Consider the following 19,476-nt stretch of genomic DNA (forward strand, 5'->3'; position numbering starts at 1 on the left):
AATAGTTTTCAGACAGGCAATGACCATTTAGACTCAATACAACTGACTGGGCACTCAAGGGTGGCAGGCTCAAACACCACCTCACGAAGCCATTAAACATCAATTCCAACTCTCCTTTGGCCACCGATACAAACAATGACCTCTATGCAGTGACTAGAAGATTGTTAATTAAATGCCAACGGGTGGCAGCAAAAACTACTTCACGATACAATCTCTCAGGGCAGATGCTTCTCAGACTCAAATGCTTCGTGTTGACTGCCATCCATTGTGGGGGGCTTGACCTTAAGAAGTCAGGAAGCAATCCAGATTCAAATGGCTCTAAATCATTCTAATCCAACACCGGTTAACAGCACAATGAGATAAAGCATTGACTCTGTTGGGAAGTTACTGACTTCTGGTGAAACAATATAGTTTAGAGGTCAACAGGAAAACAGCATTTGCTTCAGTGTAAATTATATCCATTAGTGTCTAGAAACAGTTATTAGTTTTATTTATCAATCTCTAAGGCCGACTCTGAAAGAGGTTCAGTTGTGAGTTAATGCGAACAGAAAAGATGCATCACAGTGAAATATCCAAGTTAAGTAGCACGGGGCATGTGATGATGGCCTTCGGGCACTGGCACGCCAGTTACAGTCACTGTGTCAGGTCAAGGAGAACGTGGCCTCAGTGTGTGTTTTGTGCTAAGAAAGCAGCACACAGTCCTCCGAGAGCTGAGACTTCACTGGCCTAAGTGCTGACCGTAGGGGACAGGCTCAGTACTACAGGTGAGGAGAAGGGGATGAGAACAATGGATATTAAGAATAATTAAACTGTGCCTACTTTTACCCCATCTTTCTAAGGAAAAAGAGAAAAACGAAGAAATTAAGTGCGAGGTATCTAATCACAACCAGCCTGCAACCCCGTATAAAGCCCGAGGCTGGGAGTTGCCTTTTTTCCTCTTGATAAATCAGCCAGTAAACTCAGGCTGCCGTCTCCCAAATTTACACTCCAGGGAGATGGGAACAGAGTGTCTCCCGGGGAGACTCTGCGAGTCTAGGGAGAGAAGAGTCAAGTCTTAACTCCCGTTTCAGGGAGAATTAAACCTCAGCGCTGCCCACGTTATTGAAGCTGTGCCCCCAAACAAGTTTGCCCGGCCGAAGCCTCGATTTCGTCTTCGGCGGAATGAAAATTTCTTTCAGGTAGAAGTGCCCTTCTACCAGTCTAGGCAGTTGTGTGCAGGGATATGAAAAAGGAACTTCCAGTTTTCCAGAAGAAACAGGCTCATGAAACCCCTAACGGTGTAGTTATCTTCAACAACAACATGCTGTGGGGCTGACATTCTTGATTTGCTCTATTCACAATGGCCAGATGGACCTGGCTTTTACTGGGATCTCCCTCCCCTCCTTGGACTGTTCCACAACAGTTGACGAAACTATAAATCGGAAACTATACTTCGATGTGTACGCATGCCAACATACGGATGTATATACAGGCTGGTTGTAACCAGATTAGACGAGGTGACACGGATGGCAGAAGCTAAGTTCCAAAACTGCGGCGGACACAGAGACTTTCAGAGCACAGACGATAACTGGATGGAAGGCTGAACGTGGCGTCTATAAATACCTGGTCTGGGGCCCACTCCAGCTGCAGCACACACACACTACATGCATCATGGCTTCTGACGCTCTGTTTGAATTAGGAAACAGACAAGCAAACTTGGGTTAACAACGCAAACCACACAGCATGCGGGGTTATTGTCTCCATTCCTCTGCCGTCTTATGATCAGGAGCCGGTAGAGTCAGAGTTGGGCAACGCGTCTGTAGTTTGGTTGGTTGAATTCTCTCACGATACATAGAACAACGTGTCAACTTCAACAGATCTTCAACAGAACTTGGAAAGGAATTCATCTCACACACCCACACACATGGAACTCATGGGCAGACGTGTGAGACAGGTGGAAACAGCAGACCCATGGATGGGATTACAAGCTATGGCAATCTTCAAGGTGAGCGAACACTTGTGACAGTCACTTTCCCAATTTCTTTCTCAGTTGACATTTATTTTTGGGAGAAAAACAAACGAAAGTGGATCGTCCTGGCTTAACTTCTCTTCTAGTCAGTGTTTAGAAAATGTATCAGATATGGCTCCTGTTCTGACTTATTTTTCTGCTGACAGAAAAGATAAAAGATACTACGGTATAAGGTATCCACCAAAGGAACGGTTTTTGGCAAAAATACTTTCACCTACTATGTCCAGAGTTTTGATTTTGAAGATACTGGGAAGTCAGCGTTCCAAACAAGACAGACCTGATGTAGAATTCATTCACTATTTAAATAAATATTGTAAAAATTAGCACAAGCCATGTATCGTCACTAAAAAAATATCATCCTCTGGGCAAAAAACCCACTTCCTTTTAATCCTTTTCTGAAAACTATTTTTATTTTTTCATCTCATTTTTTTATGTTTTTAAAGTAATCTCTACGCCCAACGAAGGGCTAGACCCTCGACCCCGAGATTAGGAGCTGCACGCTCTGCGAACTAAGCCACCCAGGAGCCCCTCCTTGTAATCGTTTGAATTGCCACATTCTGTTCACTATGCCTGAAAACACCTGTGGTTTCTATTTTCATCTCCTCAACTTTTTATTACAAGAAGGTAATTACCCGAAGAGGGTAACTGTTAGTAGGTTAGAAAGCATTGCTATCATCAGCCAGTGCTTCTCAAATAAAAACACCACATTGTAGGGGGAAAATAGACATTTCACAAGATGGTAATACATCCTCATTTTATTAATACCCAGAATGATGACTCAACTGACAAGTTACTAAAAACAGGTAAAACCTCCTAAGCGGGTATGTCAAACTCAGTCAAGCTTGCCTTGCAGGGAAGCTTAAAACTATTAATTCCATGGCTGTTCAGAATATTCCCCTTCCTACAACCAAGGCTGTATTTTGTATGTACAACTCAAAGGTGCCAAAAGGTGTCAAGGAGCAGACTGAACACAGCCGGCTTGGAAAAGTCCAAATGCTACCCACACCCATTTTAATTTAAAGAGGCTCAGGGCTACACCTTGGGTGCTCTCCATAAAAACACTGGCAAAATCTGGCTGCCTTTTTCTTTTTTTTAATAAGCTCCTATCTTTTATGTCTTTAGGAGAAAGCTATTCCCTGAACTTGTAGCTCTAATACATTTTACTGTATCAGAAAACACAACATGTGGTATTAGTCACTGATGAATATAGCTCAAGACTTGAAAATAACCCCAACTTAAAAGTTAATTCTCTTCAGTTTCTAGAAAATGCATCCCACAGTCACGGTTTTAGAACAGATGGGGAAAATGATCACATGGAGGTAGGATTTCATCGAGAATGTGTCCTTCCAGCTTACCCAAGAAAACTTGGCTTGGTCTTTAGACTTAAACCAAGACAACTGAGACTCACAAAGAAGTGAATTAGGAATCCCCGTGTCAGGGGTTTGCAGACGGTTCTAATTTGGCCCAAGAACACACTATGCAATCTCATTAATAGCATAAACCCTGTATTCTGATTAGTGTTCACTTATGCTCCTTATTGTTGGTTCCTCTGTCTCTGGTAGCAGCGCTCTGAGTAGATATTAATTAAAAAGGTCAGGACTGCTTAGTCAGGACGACAATGCTATCCTTCAAAGGAAGCGGGCCTAAGGAAAGGAAAATAAATGTTCAGGGAAACTGCAGAACTAAAAGGAAATGTCTGCTTGCTGCAAGAATTTGTGTTAGGAAAAAGGAAACAAGATTTTTTAGGAAGCCTACCAAAATGTGCTTAAGCAAATAACTGCCCAAGATACCTAGCACACAGCAATGGATCTGTTGAAACACCGAGTTTTTCTTTACCGTATCGAGAGAGGACAAGGAACACATCCGTGACAGCACGATGACATGGATTAAGAACTGAAAAGGTCCCCAAACCCTCTCAAGCTCCAACCTCCCCGGCTCACTGACAACAACGAGCAAGTTATCCCAGAGCATGGCCACTGCAAATACCTGCATCCTCCACGGATTTCTGAAGAGCTTCTGCTAATTCTTGGTCTGCAATCTCTTCTGGCCGCACATCCTCTCGCCCCGCCCCATACGCCAATCGGGCACACTCCGGTAACTCTCCCTCGGGCAGGAAGGTGGTCTGTGAGCCTGTCGTGCCGATCACGAGCACATTTTTCTTGAGGTCGATGGAACACTTAGAAGGAAGAAACCAAAGACGGATGATAGCGGATAAAACACCATGCAGAAAAGTTATCCTGAATTTAAATATTTAAGTTTTATGTAAGTATTTTTTTAATGTTCGTTTGTTTTTTAGAGAGAAAGAGAGTGAGTGAGTGAGCAGGAGAGGGGCAGAGAGAGACAGAGAGAGACAGACAGAATCCGAAACAGGCTCCAGGTTCTGAGCTGTCGGCACAGAGCCTGATGCAGGACTCAAACTCACAAACCAGGAGATCATGACCTGAGCTGAAGTCGGGTCAGAAGCTCAAAAGATTGAGCCACACAGGTGCCCCTAATATTTAAGTATTTTTTAAAACATTTAAAGTTTATAGCAGAATCAAAAAAAAAAGCTTATAGGAGAATCATCTTTATATGATGTAGTTTTATACATATTTGTCTAACCCAACCTCTGTTCATTTCTGAATTTAAATGTAATACACATCCACTGTACAAAATTGGGAAAAAGGCCAAGCATAATCAGCAGTCCCACTTTTTAGACATACAGAGATGATTTTTTCTTAAAAAACTGAGACATACCATTTATACATTCACATTACTATTTACATTGTGCTTACTGCACAAAGTACCAATCATCTCAAAAGTGGTGTATGGGCAAGGCGATCTTTATTTTTTTTTTTCTTCTTATTTTTTTAATACAGAGAGAGGGAGACACCAACTCTGAAGAAAGCTCCAGGCTCTGAGCTGTCAGCACAGAACGCACGAACTGTGAGATCACGACCTGAGCTGAAGTTGGACGCTTAACCAACGGAGCCACGCAGGCACCCCAAGGCAATCTTTATTTCGTACTTAGAACTACCCTCCTTTTCTGTGTATTTTTCTAATTATTTAACATAGGACAGTACACACGTATACGTTTTCTATCTGTAAAGCTGAAGACTACTGGTCGATATCATGACTAAAAAATGGGGAGAGAGTGACAAGTTAATAAATTAGGTTTTATTAATACATGCATTCACTCACCCCTTCTACTTAAAATTCTGCACCTTGATTAGAATATTAATGCAATATATGTTTTATAGGATTTCGGTATTAAAACGAGTTATTAATGACATAGGGGTACCTGGGTGGCTCAGTCCGTTAAACGTCCGATTCTTGATTTCAGTTCAGGTCATGATCTCATGGTTCATGAGATGAAGCCCTGAGTTGTGCTCTGCACTGACAGTGTGGAGCCTACTTAGGATTCTCTCTCCCTCTCTGCCCTTTCCCGCTCCTGCTCTCTTTCTCTCTCTCAAAATAAATAAACATTAAAAAAAAAAACAAAAAAAAACAGTATTAGTGACATAAAAATATTGTCTAGATATGGGGGCGCCTGGGTGGCTCAGTCGGTTGGGCGCCCGACTTCGGCTCAGGTCATGATCTCACGGTCCGTGTGTTCAAGGCCCGCGTCGGGCTCTGTGCCGACAGCTCAGAGCCTGGAGCCTGCTTCAGATTCTGTGTTTCCTTCTCTCTCTGTCCCTCCCCCACTCACGCTCTGTCTCTACCAAAAAATGAATAAACATTTAAAAAAAAAATTAAAACAAAAATATTGCCTAGATACAAAACCTTACTGGGAAAATTTTATCACCCAGTGGACACTAATTGCTTCTTCAATCAGAAGAGTTTATCTTTAAACAAATTATTAGATTTCAGAGTGGAAATACAAAGATTGTAAATGAACATAGTTACAACTCATTCTCCCCATACTAAACAAACATTTCCACTGCCCGCATCTTATCTACACCTTCTTCCTTAAGCACTGACAAGCTGTGAAGGATTTACTAAACTCATACTAGCAGTAAAATCATCATGTGTTTTCTAGATCCCGCTACAAACCCATCAAAACTTACCTGAGTTCTAATCAGAAACTGAAAGTAACACAAGAGAACCAAGTTGCCCATTATACTCTCAAACAGATGGCGGGATTTAACAGATTCAGAGAGATTTCACAAGAAGAGATTCTATTTCTACTGATAAATCGTTTCAAACCATGTATGATGACATCCTTAATTAGGGATCTTTCCAAGTCTCAAAAGCCATGCTTTCTCAGTTTTCTAGTATATATAACCAAGAGAAATGATGCAATCATACCCATGTAACATACAAAACGTCAGTGCAGAAAGATAGTGAAGCACTTAATTACCTGATGCCGTTTCAGCATGTCCAGTCCCAGAAGCATGTCCATAGGCTGTTCCTCAAGTATAGAGAAAGAGCACGCCAGGAAATCTCCTTCAATTTGAACCTGAGCTAAAGCATATTAAGAGAAGGGATTGCGGATTTTTGCTCCAAAAGCCTCATGCAATCTTTGGAAAGATTGCATTCTGTGCCTTGCTTCTTGCAATCAGTCAAAGCCAAGGCAAAGCATGAAACAGGTGAGTTAAGTATGAAAATCCAGTGAACCCAATGACCAGTTTAAAAGTCAATGAAGGGGGCACCTGGGTGGCTCAGTAGGTTGACTGTCCGGTGTCAGCTCAGGTCACAATCTCCCAGTTCATGGGTTTGAGCCCCGCATCGGGCTCTGTGCTGACAGCTTAGAACCTGGAGCTTGTTTCACATTCTGTGTCTCCCTCTCTCTCTGCCTCTCCCCCACTTGTGCTCTCTGTCTCTCAAAAATAAATGAATAAATGTAAGAAAAATAAAAAATAAATAAAGCAAAATAAAACAAACACCTATGCATTTATTTCCCCGGTTAGGAAACACAAAACTCAGAGGTTCCTTATGTTCTACTGCTCATAGCTTCGTGTCTTCTCCAACCCTCCCGACTATCCTGGCTTTTGTATCAATCATTCTTAGCTTTTTAATGATTCTTACGAGTCTCGTATGATTTTTTTTTTTTAATTTTTCTTTAACATTTATTCATTTTTGAGAGTGAGAGAGACAGATCATCAGTGGGGGAAGGGCAGAGAGAGCCGGAGACACAGAATCCAAAGTAGGCTTCAGGCTCCGAGCTGTCAGCACAGAGCCCGACACGGGGCTCGAACTCATGGACTGTGAGATCATGACCTCAGCTGAAGTCGGACGCTTAACCAACTGAGTCACCCAGGCGCCCCGAGTCTTGTACGATTTTTAAAAAAAAATTTTTAATGTTTATTTTTGAGAGAGAGACAGAGCATGAGCGGGGGAAGGGCAGAGAGAGCCGGAGACACAGAATCCAAAGCAGGCTTCAGGCTCCGAGGTGTCAGCACAGAGCCCTATGTGGGGCTTGAACTCATGAACTACGAGATCATGACCTGAGCCAAAGTAAGACACTTAACCGACAGAGCCACAGGTGCCCCCAGTCTTGTATGATTTCTAAGTGACATACTACTTAGTTTTGTGTTTTTGAATTACCACTCGCTAATCTTTTACTCAAGTATTTTGAGGGGTGCCTGGGTAACTTAGTCGGTTAAGCGTCCGACATCAGCTCAGGTCATGATCTCGCGGTTCCTGAGTTCGAGCCCCACATCAGGCTCTGTGCTGACAGCTCAGAACCAGGAGCCTGCTTCAGATTCTGGGTCTCCCTCTCTCTCTCTGCCCCTTCCCCCCCTCAAAAATAAACATTAAAAAAAGTTAATTTAAAAAAAAATTAAAAAAAAAACAACAGAAGTATTTTGAGATCGATCCCTGCACATGTAACTATTTCTTTCATTTTTAATTATCCTTTAGGGCACCTGGGTGGATAAGCTGGTTAAGCGTCTGACTCTGGACTTTGGCTCAGGTTATCATCTCGCCGTTCATGAGTTTGAGCCCCGCATCAGGGCTCTGTGGTAACTGGGGTGGGCCTGCTTGGGATTCTCTGTCTTTCTCTCTCAAAAACAAACTTAGAGGTGCCTGGGTGGCTCAGTCGGTTAACCATCTGACTCTTGGTTTCTGCTCAGGTCATGATCTCACAGTTCATGGATTTGAGCCCCGAATCAGGCTCCACTCTCTCCCTCTCTCTCCCCCTCCCCTGCTTATGCTCTCTCTCTCAAAATAGATAAATAAAACTTAAAAAAAAAAAAAAAAATCCCTAGTGTACTGTAATGTCTAATATACCACAACTGATTTATTCTATTGCTCTGGGACTTTCTGGGTCACTTCCAATTTCTGTGGTCATAAGCAATGCTGCCCTGAGTATTCTCCTGGTGTGCATTCAGTTTCTCTAATGGTATATATACCACAGAAAACAGAATTACAGGGTTCTAGGGGATATTAGGTTCAACTTTGCTGGGGGATGTTGAATTATTTTCCAAAATGTTTCTGGCAGTGTATCAGAGTTCCTCCTGCTCCACATTCTCACCAACAATTAGTATTATTAGATTGAAAATCTTACTAAATTTCCCTAATAATGAGTAACTTTTCATGTATTTCTTAGCCATTTGGGTTTCCTATTCAATAGTGCCTGTTCTATTGCTTCTATAATTTTTTTTTAACATTTATTCATCTTCTTGAGAGACACAGTGTGAGTAGGGGAGGGACAGAGAGAGGAGACACAGAATCTGAAGCAGGCTCCAGGCTCTGAGCTGTCAGCACAGAGCCCAATGTGGGGCTTGAACTCATGGAGCATGAGATCATGACCTGAGCTGCAGTCAAACGCTTAACTGACTGAGCTATCCGGTGCCACGCACTGCTGTAATTTTTTAAAAATGTCTATTTATTTTTGAGAGAGAGAGAGAGAGAGAGAGAGCGCGCACAAGCAAAGGAGGGGCAGAGAGAGAGAGAGAGAGAGAGAGAGAGAGAGAGAGAGAGAGAGAGAGAGAGAGGAGGGGGAGACACATAATCTGAAGCAGGCTCCAGGATCTGAGCTGTCAGCCCAGTGCCCGAGGCCGGGCTCAAATCCACAAACTTTGAGATCATGGCTCAAGCTGAAGTTGGACCCTCACCCAACTGAGCCACTTAGGTGCCCCTGTAATTTTTTTTTTTATAATTTTTTTTAAATTTTTTTTTTTTTCAACGTTTTTTATTTATTTTTGGGACAGAGAGAGACAGAGCATGAACGGGGAAGGGGCAGAGAGAGAGGGAGACACAGAATCGGAAACAGGCTCCAGGCTCCGAGCCATCAACCCAGAGCCTGACGCGGGGCTCGAACTCACGGACCGCGAGATCGTGACCTGGTTGAAGTCGGACGCTTAACCGACTGCGCCACCCAGGCGCCCCAAAAATGTCTATTTATTTTTGAGAGAGAGAGAGAGAGAGAGAGAGCGCGCACAAGCAAAGGAGGGGCAGAGAGAGAGAGAGAGAGAGAGAGAGAGAGAGAGAGAGAGAGAGGAGGGGGAGACACATAATCTGAAGCAGGCTCCAGGATCTGAGCTGTCAGCCCAGTGCCCGAGGCCGGGCTCAAATCCACAAACTTTGAGATCATGGCTCAAGCTGAAGTTGGACCCTCACCCAACTGAGCCACTTAGGTGCCCCTGTAATTTTTTTTTTTATAATTTTTTTAATGTTTATTTTTGAGAGAGAGAGAGAGAGAGAGAGAGAGAGAGAGAGAGACAGAGCACAATTCGAGAAGGGGGGCAGAGAAAGAGACACAGAATCCAAAGCAGGTTCCAGGCTCTGAGCTGTCAGCAGGGCTCGAACTCATGAACCATGAGATCATGAACTGAGCCCAAGTTGGACACTGGGCCACTCAGGTATCCCTGTAATTGTTTTACATTTTTTAATGTTTATTTATTTTTGAGAGAGAGACACACACAGAGTATGAGCAGGGGAAGGGCAAAGAGAGAGACACACACACACAATCTGAAGCAGGCTCCAGGCTCCATGCTGACAGCTCAGAGCCAGACGTGGAGCTCGAATCCACAATCCCCGAGATCATGACCTGAGCCGAAGTCGGACACTCAACCCAGCCACCCAAGTGCATCGCTCCTGTAGTTTGTTTATACCATCTTACTGAATTGAAGGATGGACACATGCACACACACACACTGTATATATTCTGAAAATGAATCCTTTATTGGTCACTGTTATAAAAACTCTTTCCTAGTTTGCATCTGTTCACATCCTTTATGATGTCTTTTGATAAAAAATTCTTAATCGTAATGTGGCCCAATCTACCAAATAATCTCCTTGACTTTTAAGGAACTCTTTTTCTGCATGCAAGATATTCTCCTATATTTTCTTCTAAAAGCTCTGATACTGCTTTTAACATCTAGGTCTGTAATCCACGCCGAACTGACATCTGTGTGTGATGTGAGGCAGGGTCCGTTTTCCAATTCATTTTTTCCACAGGGACACCCAGCTGGCCTCGCATCATTTCCTGAAACCTTCCCTCCGCTCTGTAAGATGCCCTGTGTCATTTATCAAGGTTCACGTAAGCACAGGTCTGTTTCTGTTTTAGTCCTTTGGTCCTGACATCTAGAAGGGGAAGTCATTCCAGAGTTATCTTGCCTATTCCTAGAATAAAGGGCTGATTTTAAATGAGCACATCAGGTCTCACAAAAAACCTACTGAGATCTTCATGGTACCACAATGACTGCTGCTGATGAATGTGGGAGAATTCTCACCTTTGACACACTGAGTCTTCCCACCCATGACACAGCTCTCCTTTATTTAGATTGCCCTTATGATCATAGGTTTTCGGCCTGCTGTCGTAGCCAAGCTGCAAAATGCTACGACCTGTCCATCCACAAGGAAAGACGCGAGGGACTGAGACTTACTTTGCCTCATCCTATTATCTTCCTACCTAAAACCATGGAAAATCAAACCCAGACTCTGAAGCAAACCAGTTTGTGGTATTTCAGTCCTACTGTGTGTAGGAAAGTACGTGACAGTAACGTATTTAAACTACCCTAATTCTATATAAATCAATAAAAGAAACAAAAGACTCTAATAAACAGACAACTATATTACAAAAAAAAAAAAAAAAAAAGAGAAAAATGGGTAGAAATGATCACTTGCAATGAGAGAAGAGCAACTTACAATAAAAAAAAACACACTTTTTGAATCTGTAAATTCAGGGACTAAAAATTAGTAATACTTGATTGGAGAAGGACATTAAGATGAATACTGACAAAGTGCTGGAAAAGCCATTTTGGTGCAAATTAGAAATACATCAAGAGCCTTTAGGTGTTCATAACCTTTGACTCAGTAGTTTCATTGACAGGAATCTTTAGTAAGGAAGAAAAAATTAAAATGTGCACCCAAAAAACCCCACAAAAATGTACTGCCGTATTACAGTAACAAAATATTGGGGGAAAAAATTTATCCTAAAAGTTGACCATTAAACCCATATAAGAGAATCCCATGCATCTGCATGGTGCTTATGAAAATTATAGTAACACTGCGAACATGTCATTTTTTCTTAAAACAGAGTATGAAATTCTATACATTATACGACCACCTTTTACAAGAATAAAATGCAAGGGAAAAGGGTCAGAAGGAGATTACTTGGTGGTTGAGTCTCACTTAAAGGGATTTAAGGAATTAAGAAAAAAAAAATTTGGTTACAGAGGAAGGACTGAGCACATGTATTTATCTCCATTTACTCCTGAAAAATTACAATAAAAGTTTATCTTTTTTAAGGTACAAATCACTAAGGGCAAAAAATAAATATAAATAAATAAACACACACACACACACACACACACACACACACACACACACACACACACACACAGAAGAGACAACTGAAACGTAATTTTGGAACAGAAAGCAGCAGAGAACAGTGAGGAAAACTGGGAAGCAAGCCAATTAACATCACAGAACCCCCAAGTGTTTCATGAACCAGTACCTCTGCAGGCAGGGGTAGAGGTGAGTCCAAAGTAGCAAGACTGGGTGCAGGTCTATGTAGGAGGCACAGTTAGACCCTGCGGTTCCCTCTTAACCTCTGCTCAGCCAGGTGACTATCTCCTTTCACCCCAACAATAGACTAGAGGTTTATTTTCTCAAGAGAGTGAAACAGAGGTGCACATGGAGAGAGACAAAGACACAAGAACCTGACTGAATCCCAGGGGGATTAAGCTTAAGTTTACTGAGCCTCTAGCCCTTTCCCCCCTTCCAACTTCCAGATCACCAAATATCGCCAAGGCTGCCTACCCAAGTAATGTTCCAAACAGCCTTTTGGTGTCCCAGTCTTCACTATGAGCAGATGCCAAGGATCACCAGATATCTGAGAAAACCATCAAACAAATACAAAACGTAACAGAAAGGTTGGAAGGCAATGTTGAGGAAATCCCACAAACACCCACCACACCCAGGACACATGAAAGAAAGAAACAGGAAAGAAAGGAAACTACAGGACAAGTCTAGGATAGGACATTATCCCACCGAGTAGCAAACATCCTGGGGCGGGGGAGAGGAAGTGAAAGGTACCCCATGCGGTGGATGAAGACAGATCTACACCCAAGTGCATCACTGTGAATTTGAAATTCCACAACACTGAGGTCAAAGAAGATTCTGCAAGCTTCAGAAATGGAAAAGAAACCTTTCAAATATAGGATCAAGAACTGAGACAGCAGCCAGCTTCTCCGCAGCAGCACTGACAAAAACTGTGGAAAACAAAGTGACTTCCCACTTAGCCAGACTGGTAGAATATAGGAAAACAACAACGACAAATTCTGATATTTAAGGACTCAGTTTCCTCCCTTGTATTCTTTCTCTGGAAGCTACCCTCCAATAAACTGAGGAGCAAAATTACAAAGAGCGAGACAGAGGATTCACATAATCCCATCTAAAAGCAAGAGGAGAGCAGCCTCTGGGACCCAGTCAAGAGAGATCCTAAAACAACAGCTGTGAAGCAGCTCTACAGCACTGGTCCAGTCTCCAGAAGAATCTTCAACAGGATGAACTGTATAAAGGAGATTTACACAACTAGGTAAGTGTTTGGGGACCGAGGAACACTTAGAATACCAGATGACCAAAAGAAGACAATTACTAATTGTAAGACAAACAACACAAAGAGAAAAGCAATCGTCTTCAATTAGGTGGCTCAGCTCTCCACAGTATTTACGTGTCAGTGACAGCACGACAAACATGTTATTTCGAAATATGGAGGTGAGCACCACAAGAAAAGAGCTAATAGTTGAACGCGGTCTCAAAGGAGCAGGAAAATAGAAGTACATAGGGACTGATTTCTTGTAACAAATTAAAACCTGTACGTGTGTAACTCTGACAGAACACAGGATTTAACGTGTCTGGGGATCAGGCTTGCTGAATCAGGTATGCCTACACAAAACAAATTTTGAAACACCCACTACCCTGAAAAGACTCCCATAGTGCCTTTTACTCACCTAGATGTACCCTTCCAATAATCTTCTGGGTGCCCACTCCTTTGGCAATCCCTGCCCACCGACGGTCCACCAGCCTCATTATGTTACACCTTTCTGCACAAGCTTGGCTCATAATAGTCATCTGGGCACCTGGAAGCACAGGGAAACATCAGATAATAAAAATGAAATCCACGTTTGTGGGAAGATTAAAAACCGCAGCCTGAGGACAAGGCAGAAAGCAAGTAGCCCCCAGGCTTTTGTCTGTGGACGGTCATTCACACCTGGGTTAGTCTAGCCCTTAGCCGTTCTTGCCACGCTTCATTCAACTTTCAGTTCCACGCTGGTATCGGAAACACAGCGTAGAAACCTGATAGTGACGGAAAGGATATTTTGTTTGAAAGTCTCGTTAAATTTGTTTCATGAGATGACGTTTTAAAACTTTACCAACAGAAAGCAAAACTACCCGGAGAGGACTTCCAGAAAGTCAACCCACATCTACAGATGGAAATGTGTTAAGTGCTCAGTTAAGCACTCCTTTACACTCGGGTCAATCTTCATCAAGTATCTCTAAACATCTTATCAGATTATTTTTATTCCAAATGTGGGGACTTTATAATTTACCATGTAAAACCCGCCATCTCTCAAAAAAAACACAAACACCTAAATCTGAACTCCCCATCTCTGCTCCAACAATCACACTCTGTTTCCTTTCAGCAAGAAGGCATTTAGGGTCTTTTCTCTCCTGGTTACGTATATTCACCCACACAGCCGGAGCAGGCCAGCACAGGACACAGACACATCTGTTTTCACCTACAGCCCTGATCTCTCTCACAGATTCTGGTCTACATGCCCGTGTGCTCAACATTTCCATCTCAAAGCCAACAGGGCTATAAAGCTCTTTTCTCCCCCAGTAATTCTCACTTTGGATTTCTCTCTTTACCAAGGGAATTACTTTCTTACAACATAAAACTTAACACCGTTCACTTGTGACTCCTCTTTTTTAATTTTTTTTTTTAATGTTTATTTTGTTTTTGAGAGAGAGAGAGCATGAGCAGGGGAGGGGCAGAGAGAGGGGGAGACACAGAATCCGAAGCAGGCTCCGGGCTCTGAGCCATCAGCACAGAGCCCGATGTGGGGCTCGAACCCACGAACTGCAAGTTCATGACCTGAACTAAAGTCGGATGCTCAACTGACTGAGCCGCCCAGACAGCCCCCGTGACTCCTCTTTCTTTAGCCTTCCCCTCGCTCTTTTTTTTTATTTTTAAAGCTTTTATTATTATTTTTAATGCTTATTTCTTTTTGAGAGAGGGAGAGAGACAGAACACAAGCAGGGGACGGGCAGAGAGAGAGGGAGACACAGAATCAGAAGCAGGCTCCAGGCTCTGAGCTGTCAGCGCAGAGCCTGACATGGGGCTCGAACCCACGAGCCATGAGATCATGACCCGAGCTAAAGTCGGAAGCTCAGCCGACTGAGACACCCAGGCGCCTCAGTCTTCTCCCCACTCTCAAACTCTGCTCCAACCCTGTGAGTAAGTTTTATGCAATTTCTATTTCTGACCTTCCTTCTTCTAACTATAGCAATCAGCCTAGCTCACACCCTATTCCCCTTGCTAATGGACAACTTCTCTGGTTTCCAAACCACTCTGTGGATGCATAATTTAAAGCAAGGAAATAGTCCTGCCCCTGAGGGGTACGGAATTCTCCAGATCTGTAACTATCTTTGGTCTTCCTCAAATAATCGTCTTCTTCAGATCACTTATTCCTCTGCTCACAAATCCTCCATGGCTTCTACTCTTTAATAAGATTAGCCTCCAGCTACACTGTCACAGCTTCACAACCTACCTCATCCTGGCCAAACTACTTCCTGCTACAATAGACGGAGTATCTGTGTCCCTGCAAATGTCCTATGTTAAAACCTGACCCTCAACGTGATGGGATTAGGAGGTGGGGTCTTTGGGAGGTGATTAGGTGACGAAGGTGCAAGTCTCAGGAATGGGCTGAGTGCCCCTGCACAGGAGACCTCGGACAGCTCCCTCCCCCTTCCTGCCATGTGAGGGCACAGCCAGAAGAGAACATCTGTGAACGAGGAAGCAGGTCAGCAGACGCTGGACCTGCGTGCATCTTCACGGTGGATTTCCCAGCCTCCAGAACTACGAGAAATCAATCTGTGTTGTTTATAAGCCCCCCAGTTGACAGTATTTTTATAGTAGCTCAAACAGACTCAAATATCAGACTTCTACTCTGACTGTTCAAAACCCTCCAATGTGACAGGAGGAAATTGTTCCCTTTGCCTCTTACTCGCGCTGACCCTCCTGCAGAGCGCCCCCTGCCTTCACTTTCTCTGATTTCCACTTACGCTTTAAGACCAAGCTCAAAACTGTCCTCACCCAGTGAGTCTTCCGCTCCTTCAGTTCCAACACTCCCTGTTCGCATTACTCATTAGGCACCTTACACTTCACGGACACTGAAAGCTCTTGGCACTTGAGGAAAGTCAGATTCAAGAAGGCCCAGCAAAAGTGAAGGAAGAGAAAACTGGAGAAGGCAACTTTCCTCTTTTCTTCCCCTCTCCTCACTCTACCCCACAGAAGCTATTTACTGATGTAAAGTAAGCAAGCCCGACACGAGAAGGGTCCCTTTCACCGCTCCCCTGCCTTCTCTCAAGCCTCGGCTTGAAGCCCCATCCTCTTGCTCATGGAGACAGCTCAGTTCAAAGCCATGCCTGAGCACCCCAGTCATGGTGCGAATGTGGTCTCGATGTGTACCCAACACGCATCGGATTTTTGCTGTTGTGGAATCTGCCATCAAAGAGATCTGGGGCTGGACCCACAGCCTGCTCCTCGTGACCCTGTCTACCTGAAGAGGGACACCACCTCTCAACGTCTAAGCCTCCCTACCTACAAAATAGGGTTAATAGTCAAACACAGCTCACAGGGATTTCCTCAGGACTAACTGAAATTAAGATGATTTATATTAAGCACCTAATATGTTGCCTGGCATACAATAGAGGCTCAATAAATGTTGAGTGTGGTAATATTAGAGTCTCTTGGGTATTTGTCTCTCTCACTCACAGGAGCCCCATTAGGCTACAGTTAGTGAGTCTTAACTCCCACTCAGCACAAGTGCCCTGCCTACAGCATTCAACAGACATTTTTAAACCGAATAATCGGCAAATTTGCTTCTCCCAAGAATGTATGCATCTCAAGATACAAACTTTTTTTTTTTAAATAGGCATCATGTCCAGTGTGGAGCCCAATGTCTGGCTTGAACTCACGACCCTGAGATCAAACCCTGAGCTGACGTCAAGAGCTGGACATTTAACCAACTGAACCACCCAGGTGCCCCCTCAAGATACAAACTCTTAATGACAACTGAAACCTAGCATGTGCTCAAATAATTGTGGATGAACAAACGGAGGAAAATATTACTTGAGCAGAGGCTTCTACTACTCTAGGAACTCATCCTATCTTACAGCCTGAGGGAACTGCACAGAATTAAGACACATAAGACCACTCAGCCATACCCGCACGGTGCTCTGTGCTATCTTACGGAGAAACAGAGCTATTACGGTGAGAAAAGGTGCCAGCTGGTACAGGGATTATCTGAATCCTCAAGTGGGAAACTCCCTGTCTCCTGACCTGGCTGTTAAGTTCTTTAAGGCCGAGAGCCCTGACACACACGCTCCCCCTCCTCATCGTTCCTGGCAAAGCGCTGGTGCACAGACCGTGCTGAACTATCTGTCTGACCTACACTCTATGCAGCCGCTTCTTACACCTCCTTCTGCTGAACCCATTTACTCCCAAATTTCCCACAGAGATATCCGAAAAACTCAGGATGCCAAATAAGGGGAGGTAGGAAGTTAAAGGAGATCCTGCGAAAGACAAAACCAGTTAAGAAATGATTACGGGTGCCTGGCTGGCTCAATCAGTAAAGCGTGCGACCCTTGATCTCAGGGTTGTGAGTTCAAGTGCCACGTTTGGGGCATAGTTTACTTACTTACTTTAAAAAAAAAAAAAAAAAAAAAAAGATTACAAAAATAAACCTGTGACAACAGACACACACAAAGCTTGGCGAGTGAGGTAACCCCCGGGCTGGTCAGGTGGCAGCCTGGAGGACTACTGCCATCCTTACCAGGGTTAAAGCAGAGTCTCCCCTTCTCCCTGTGTCAGGTCAGAATGTGGGACAGATGGACAAAGACAGAGACGTCACCTGAGTCAACAAAGGCTTTCACAGGATGTCCGTTCACTTTGCAGTTAATATAAAGCATCACCACTTGGCCAAAACTTTCAGGAGCCTCTTCCATAGCTATTGTCATGTTTTCCTCGATGTTCTGTTGCCTGTAACAAACCAAGTAGAGTGAAATCATCATCTGTTTCAGAAGTCACAGTATTAAACACAGACGGGGCTTTCTCTTCCACGAGTGGCAGACGCAGAGACACAGATCTTTGTGAAGACCCTGATAGGCGACACCACCACCCTTGAGGTTGAGCCCAGTGACACCAGTGAGAATGTCTAGGCTACAGTCCGAGACCAGGAGGGCATCTCGCCTGAGCAGCAGCTTCTGGTTTCTGTGGGCAAACAGCTGGAGGATGGCTACAATACCCAGGAAGAGTCTGCCCGGTGCTCGGTGCTCGGCCGGGGGGTGGCACCCTCCAGCCTTCCCTCCGCCAGCCGGCCCAGAAATACAACTGCAACAAGATACCTGCCGTGAGAGCTCTGCTCGCCTGCACCCCTGCGCTGTCAACTGCCACAAGAAGTGTGGTCACAGCAATGACCTGCGCCCCGAGAGGAAGGTCAGATAAGGCCCTTCCAGCGGCTCTTGGCCTGCGGGACGGCCCCCTGCCCGAACCCCAGAGCCTGTGTGCCTCGATAAAGTCTCCCTTTCACTGACTGAAAAAAAGAAACCACACACCAGATGTGTCCGTATCTTTTGCCCCTATTACAGCAGCTGAGCCCTGGAAATGGACATTGGCACTCTCCCCTGCAACAGGTGAGGTAGTGAGACACAGCTGGCAGAAAATCTAAAGGCACACAAATGACTTTCACGTCAAACAGTTCTGCTCCCTTTACAAGCTCAGATACAGGAAACTGAATCTCGAGAGAGAGTAAGAGTCAAAATCTTTTAATTCTGGAGAATGTCAGAATCTCGTGAATGCTTCCGTTTTCACGGGGATTTACTGGGTGTCTGGGTATGCGTCCTATGTCCAGTGCGTTAAAGACGGTTGGCAAAGGTAAAACACAGAGGTTTCAACCGCCCTGCTGCACCCGCTGCTTCACCTCCAAGACTGGGTTTTCTACCTGTAAACGAGGGGGCGGACTCCTATTCCAGGAGCTAAGAGGGATTCGGCATCTACGACACAATGTTAACAAAAGAGCAGATGCTGGGAAAACGCACACACCTCTTTAGCTACCCGGCTATCACTTGGAAAACCACACACACACACACACCACAGTTCACTTGGTCCAGCAAACCATTTCTTCAAACATTAGACAGAATCTAATTCTTAAACGAGAAAGGGATGTAAAAGGGAGTTCCAGCTTACTTCTACATCTCCTGTCTCCGTTCCCAACCTCCTTTTAAAAACATCACCAAACACGACCAACATTAATGGAAACGAGGGCAGGTGCCGGGCAACGTACCCGAAGACTGAGATACTAACAGAACAGGGCCCAAGATTGGGGAGAAGTTATAACCGTAGGCGACGGGCTAGCACATTACAGGCCGCCACCTGCGAACTTCTACGGGAGCGCAGCCACACCACTCCGTTCCATCCTGTGGGGTCATCTGTGGTCGCTCTGATACCGCGCTGGAGGACGGGAGTGCTGGTGGCAGACACAGCACGGCCTGCAAACCCTACGATCTTCACGGTCCGGCTCTCTGCGGACGAAGTCTGCGGAGCCCTGTTCTAAACTGCAGTGCCTGTCCTTTTCGCGGTAATGCTCCACCTCAAATGAACTGCTGGCTTTAGCAGTCATTCTGTAAAACGCATGAAACTTCTCAGAAAGTCCAAGGCACCCTCCTTTAATTTAGTTGGGGAAACATGCGAGCTATTATACTCCAATGTATACATACGCTGAGGAATCGCTGGTCCAACATACCAAATAAAACTT

The 19,476-nt window shown here is 44.3% G+C and overlaps 1 protein-coding gene and 1 pseudogene across 6 annotated transcripts in view; one reads left to right on the forward strand and one right to left on the reverse strand.

The window, feature by feature from the left end:
- LOC131505431 (protein DDI1 homolog 2) overlaps positions 1 to 19,476 on the reverse strand; it is a 38,667-nt gene that overhangs the window by 3,121 nt on the left and 16,070 nt on the right. For 2 of the 6 annotated variants that reach the window (XM_058718975.1, XM_058718974.1), the window contains 4 exons: positions 17,575 to 17,702; positions 13,390 to 13,518; positions 6,348 to 6,451; positions 3,995 to 4,184 (listed from right to left, as the gene is read on the reverse strand). In XM_058718975.1, the coding sequence (XP_058574958.1) occupies positions 3,995 to 4,184; positions 6,348 to 6,451; positions 13,390 to 13,518; positions 17,575 to 17,702 (551 nt within the window). The other 4 variants (XM_058718979.1, XM_058718980.1, XM_058718977.1 and 1 more) reach the window with 4 other exon arrangements.
- On the forward strand, positions 17,783 to 18,389 carry LOC131505432 (ubiquitin-ribosomal protein eL40 fusion protein-like; annotated as a pseudogene).

Source organism: Neofelis nebulosa, chromosome 2 (assembly GCF_028018385.1).
Source record: "Neofelis nebulosa isolate mNeoNeb1 chromosome 2, mNeoNeb1.pri, whole genome shotgun sequence".
NCBI classification, from domain to species: Eukaryota; Metazoa; Chordata; class Mammalia; order Carnivora; family Felidae; genus Neofelis; species Neofelis nebulosa.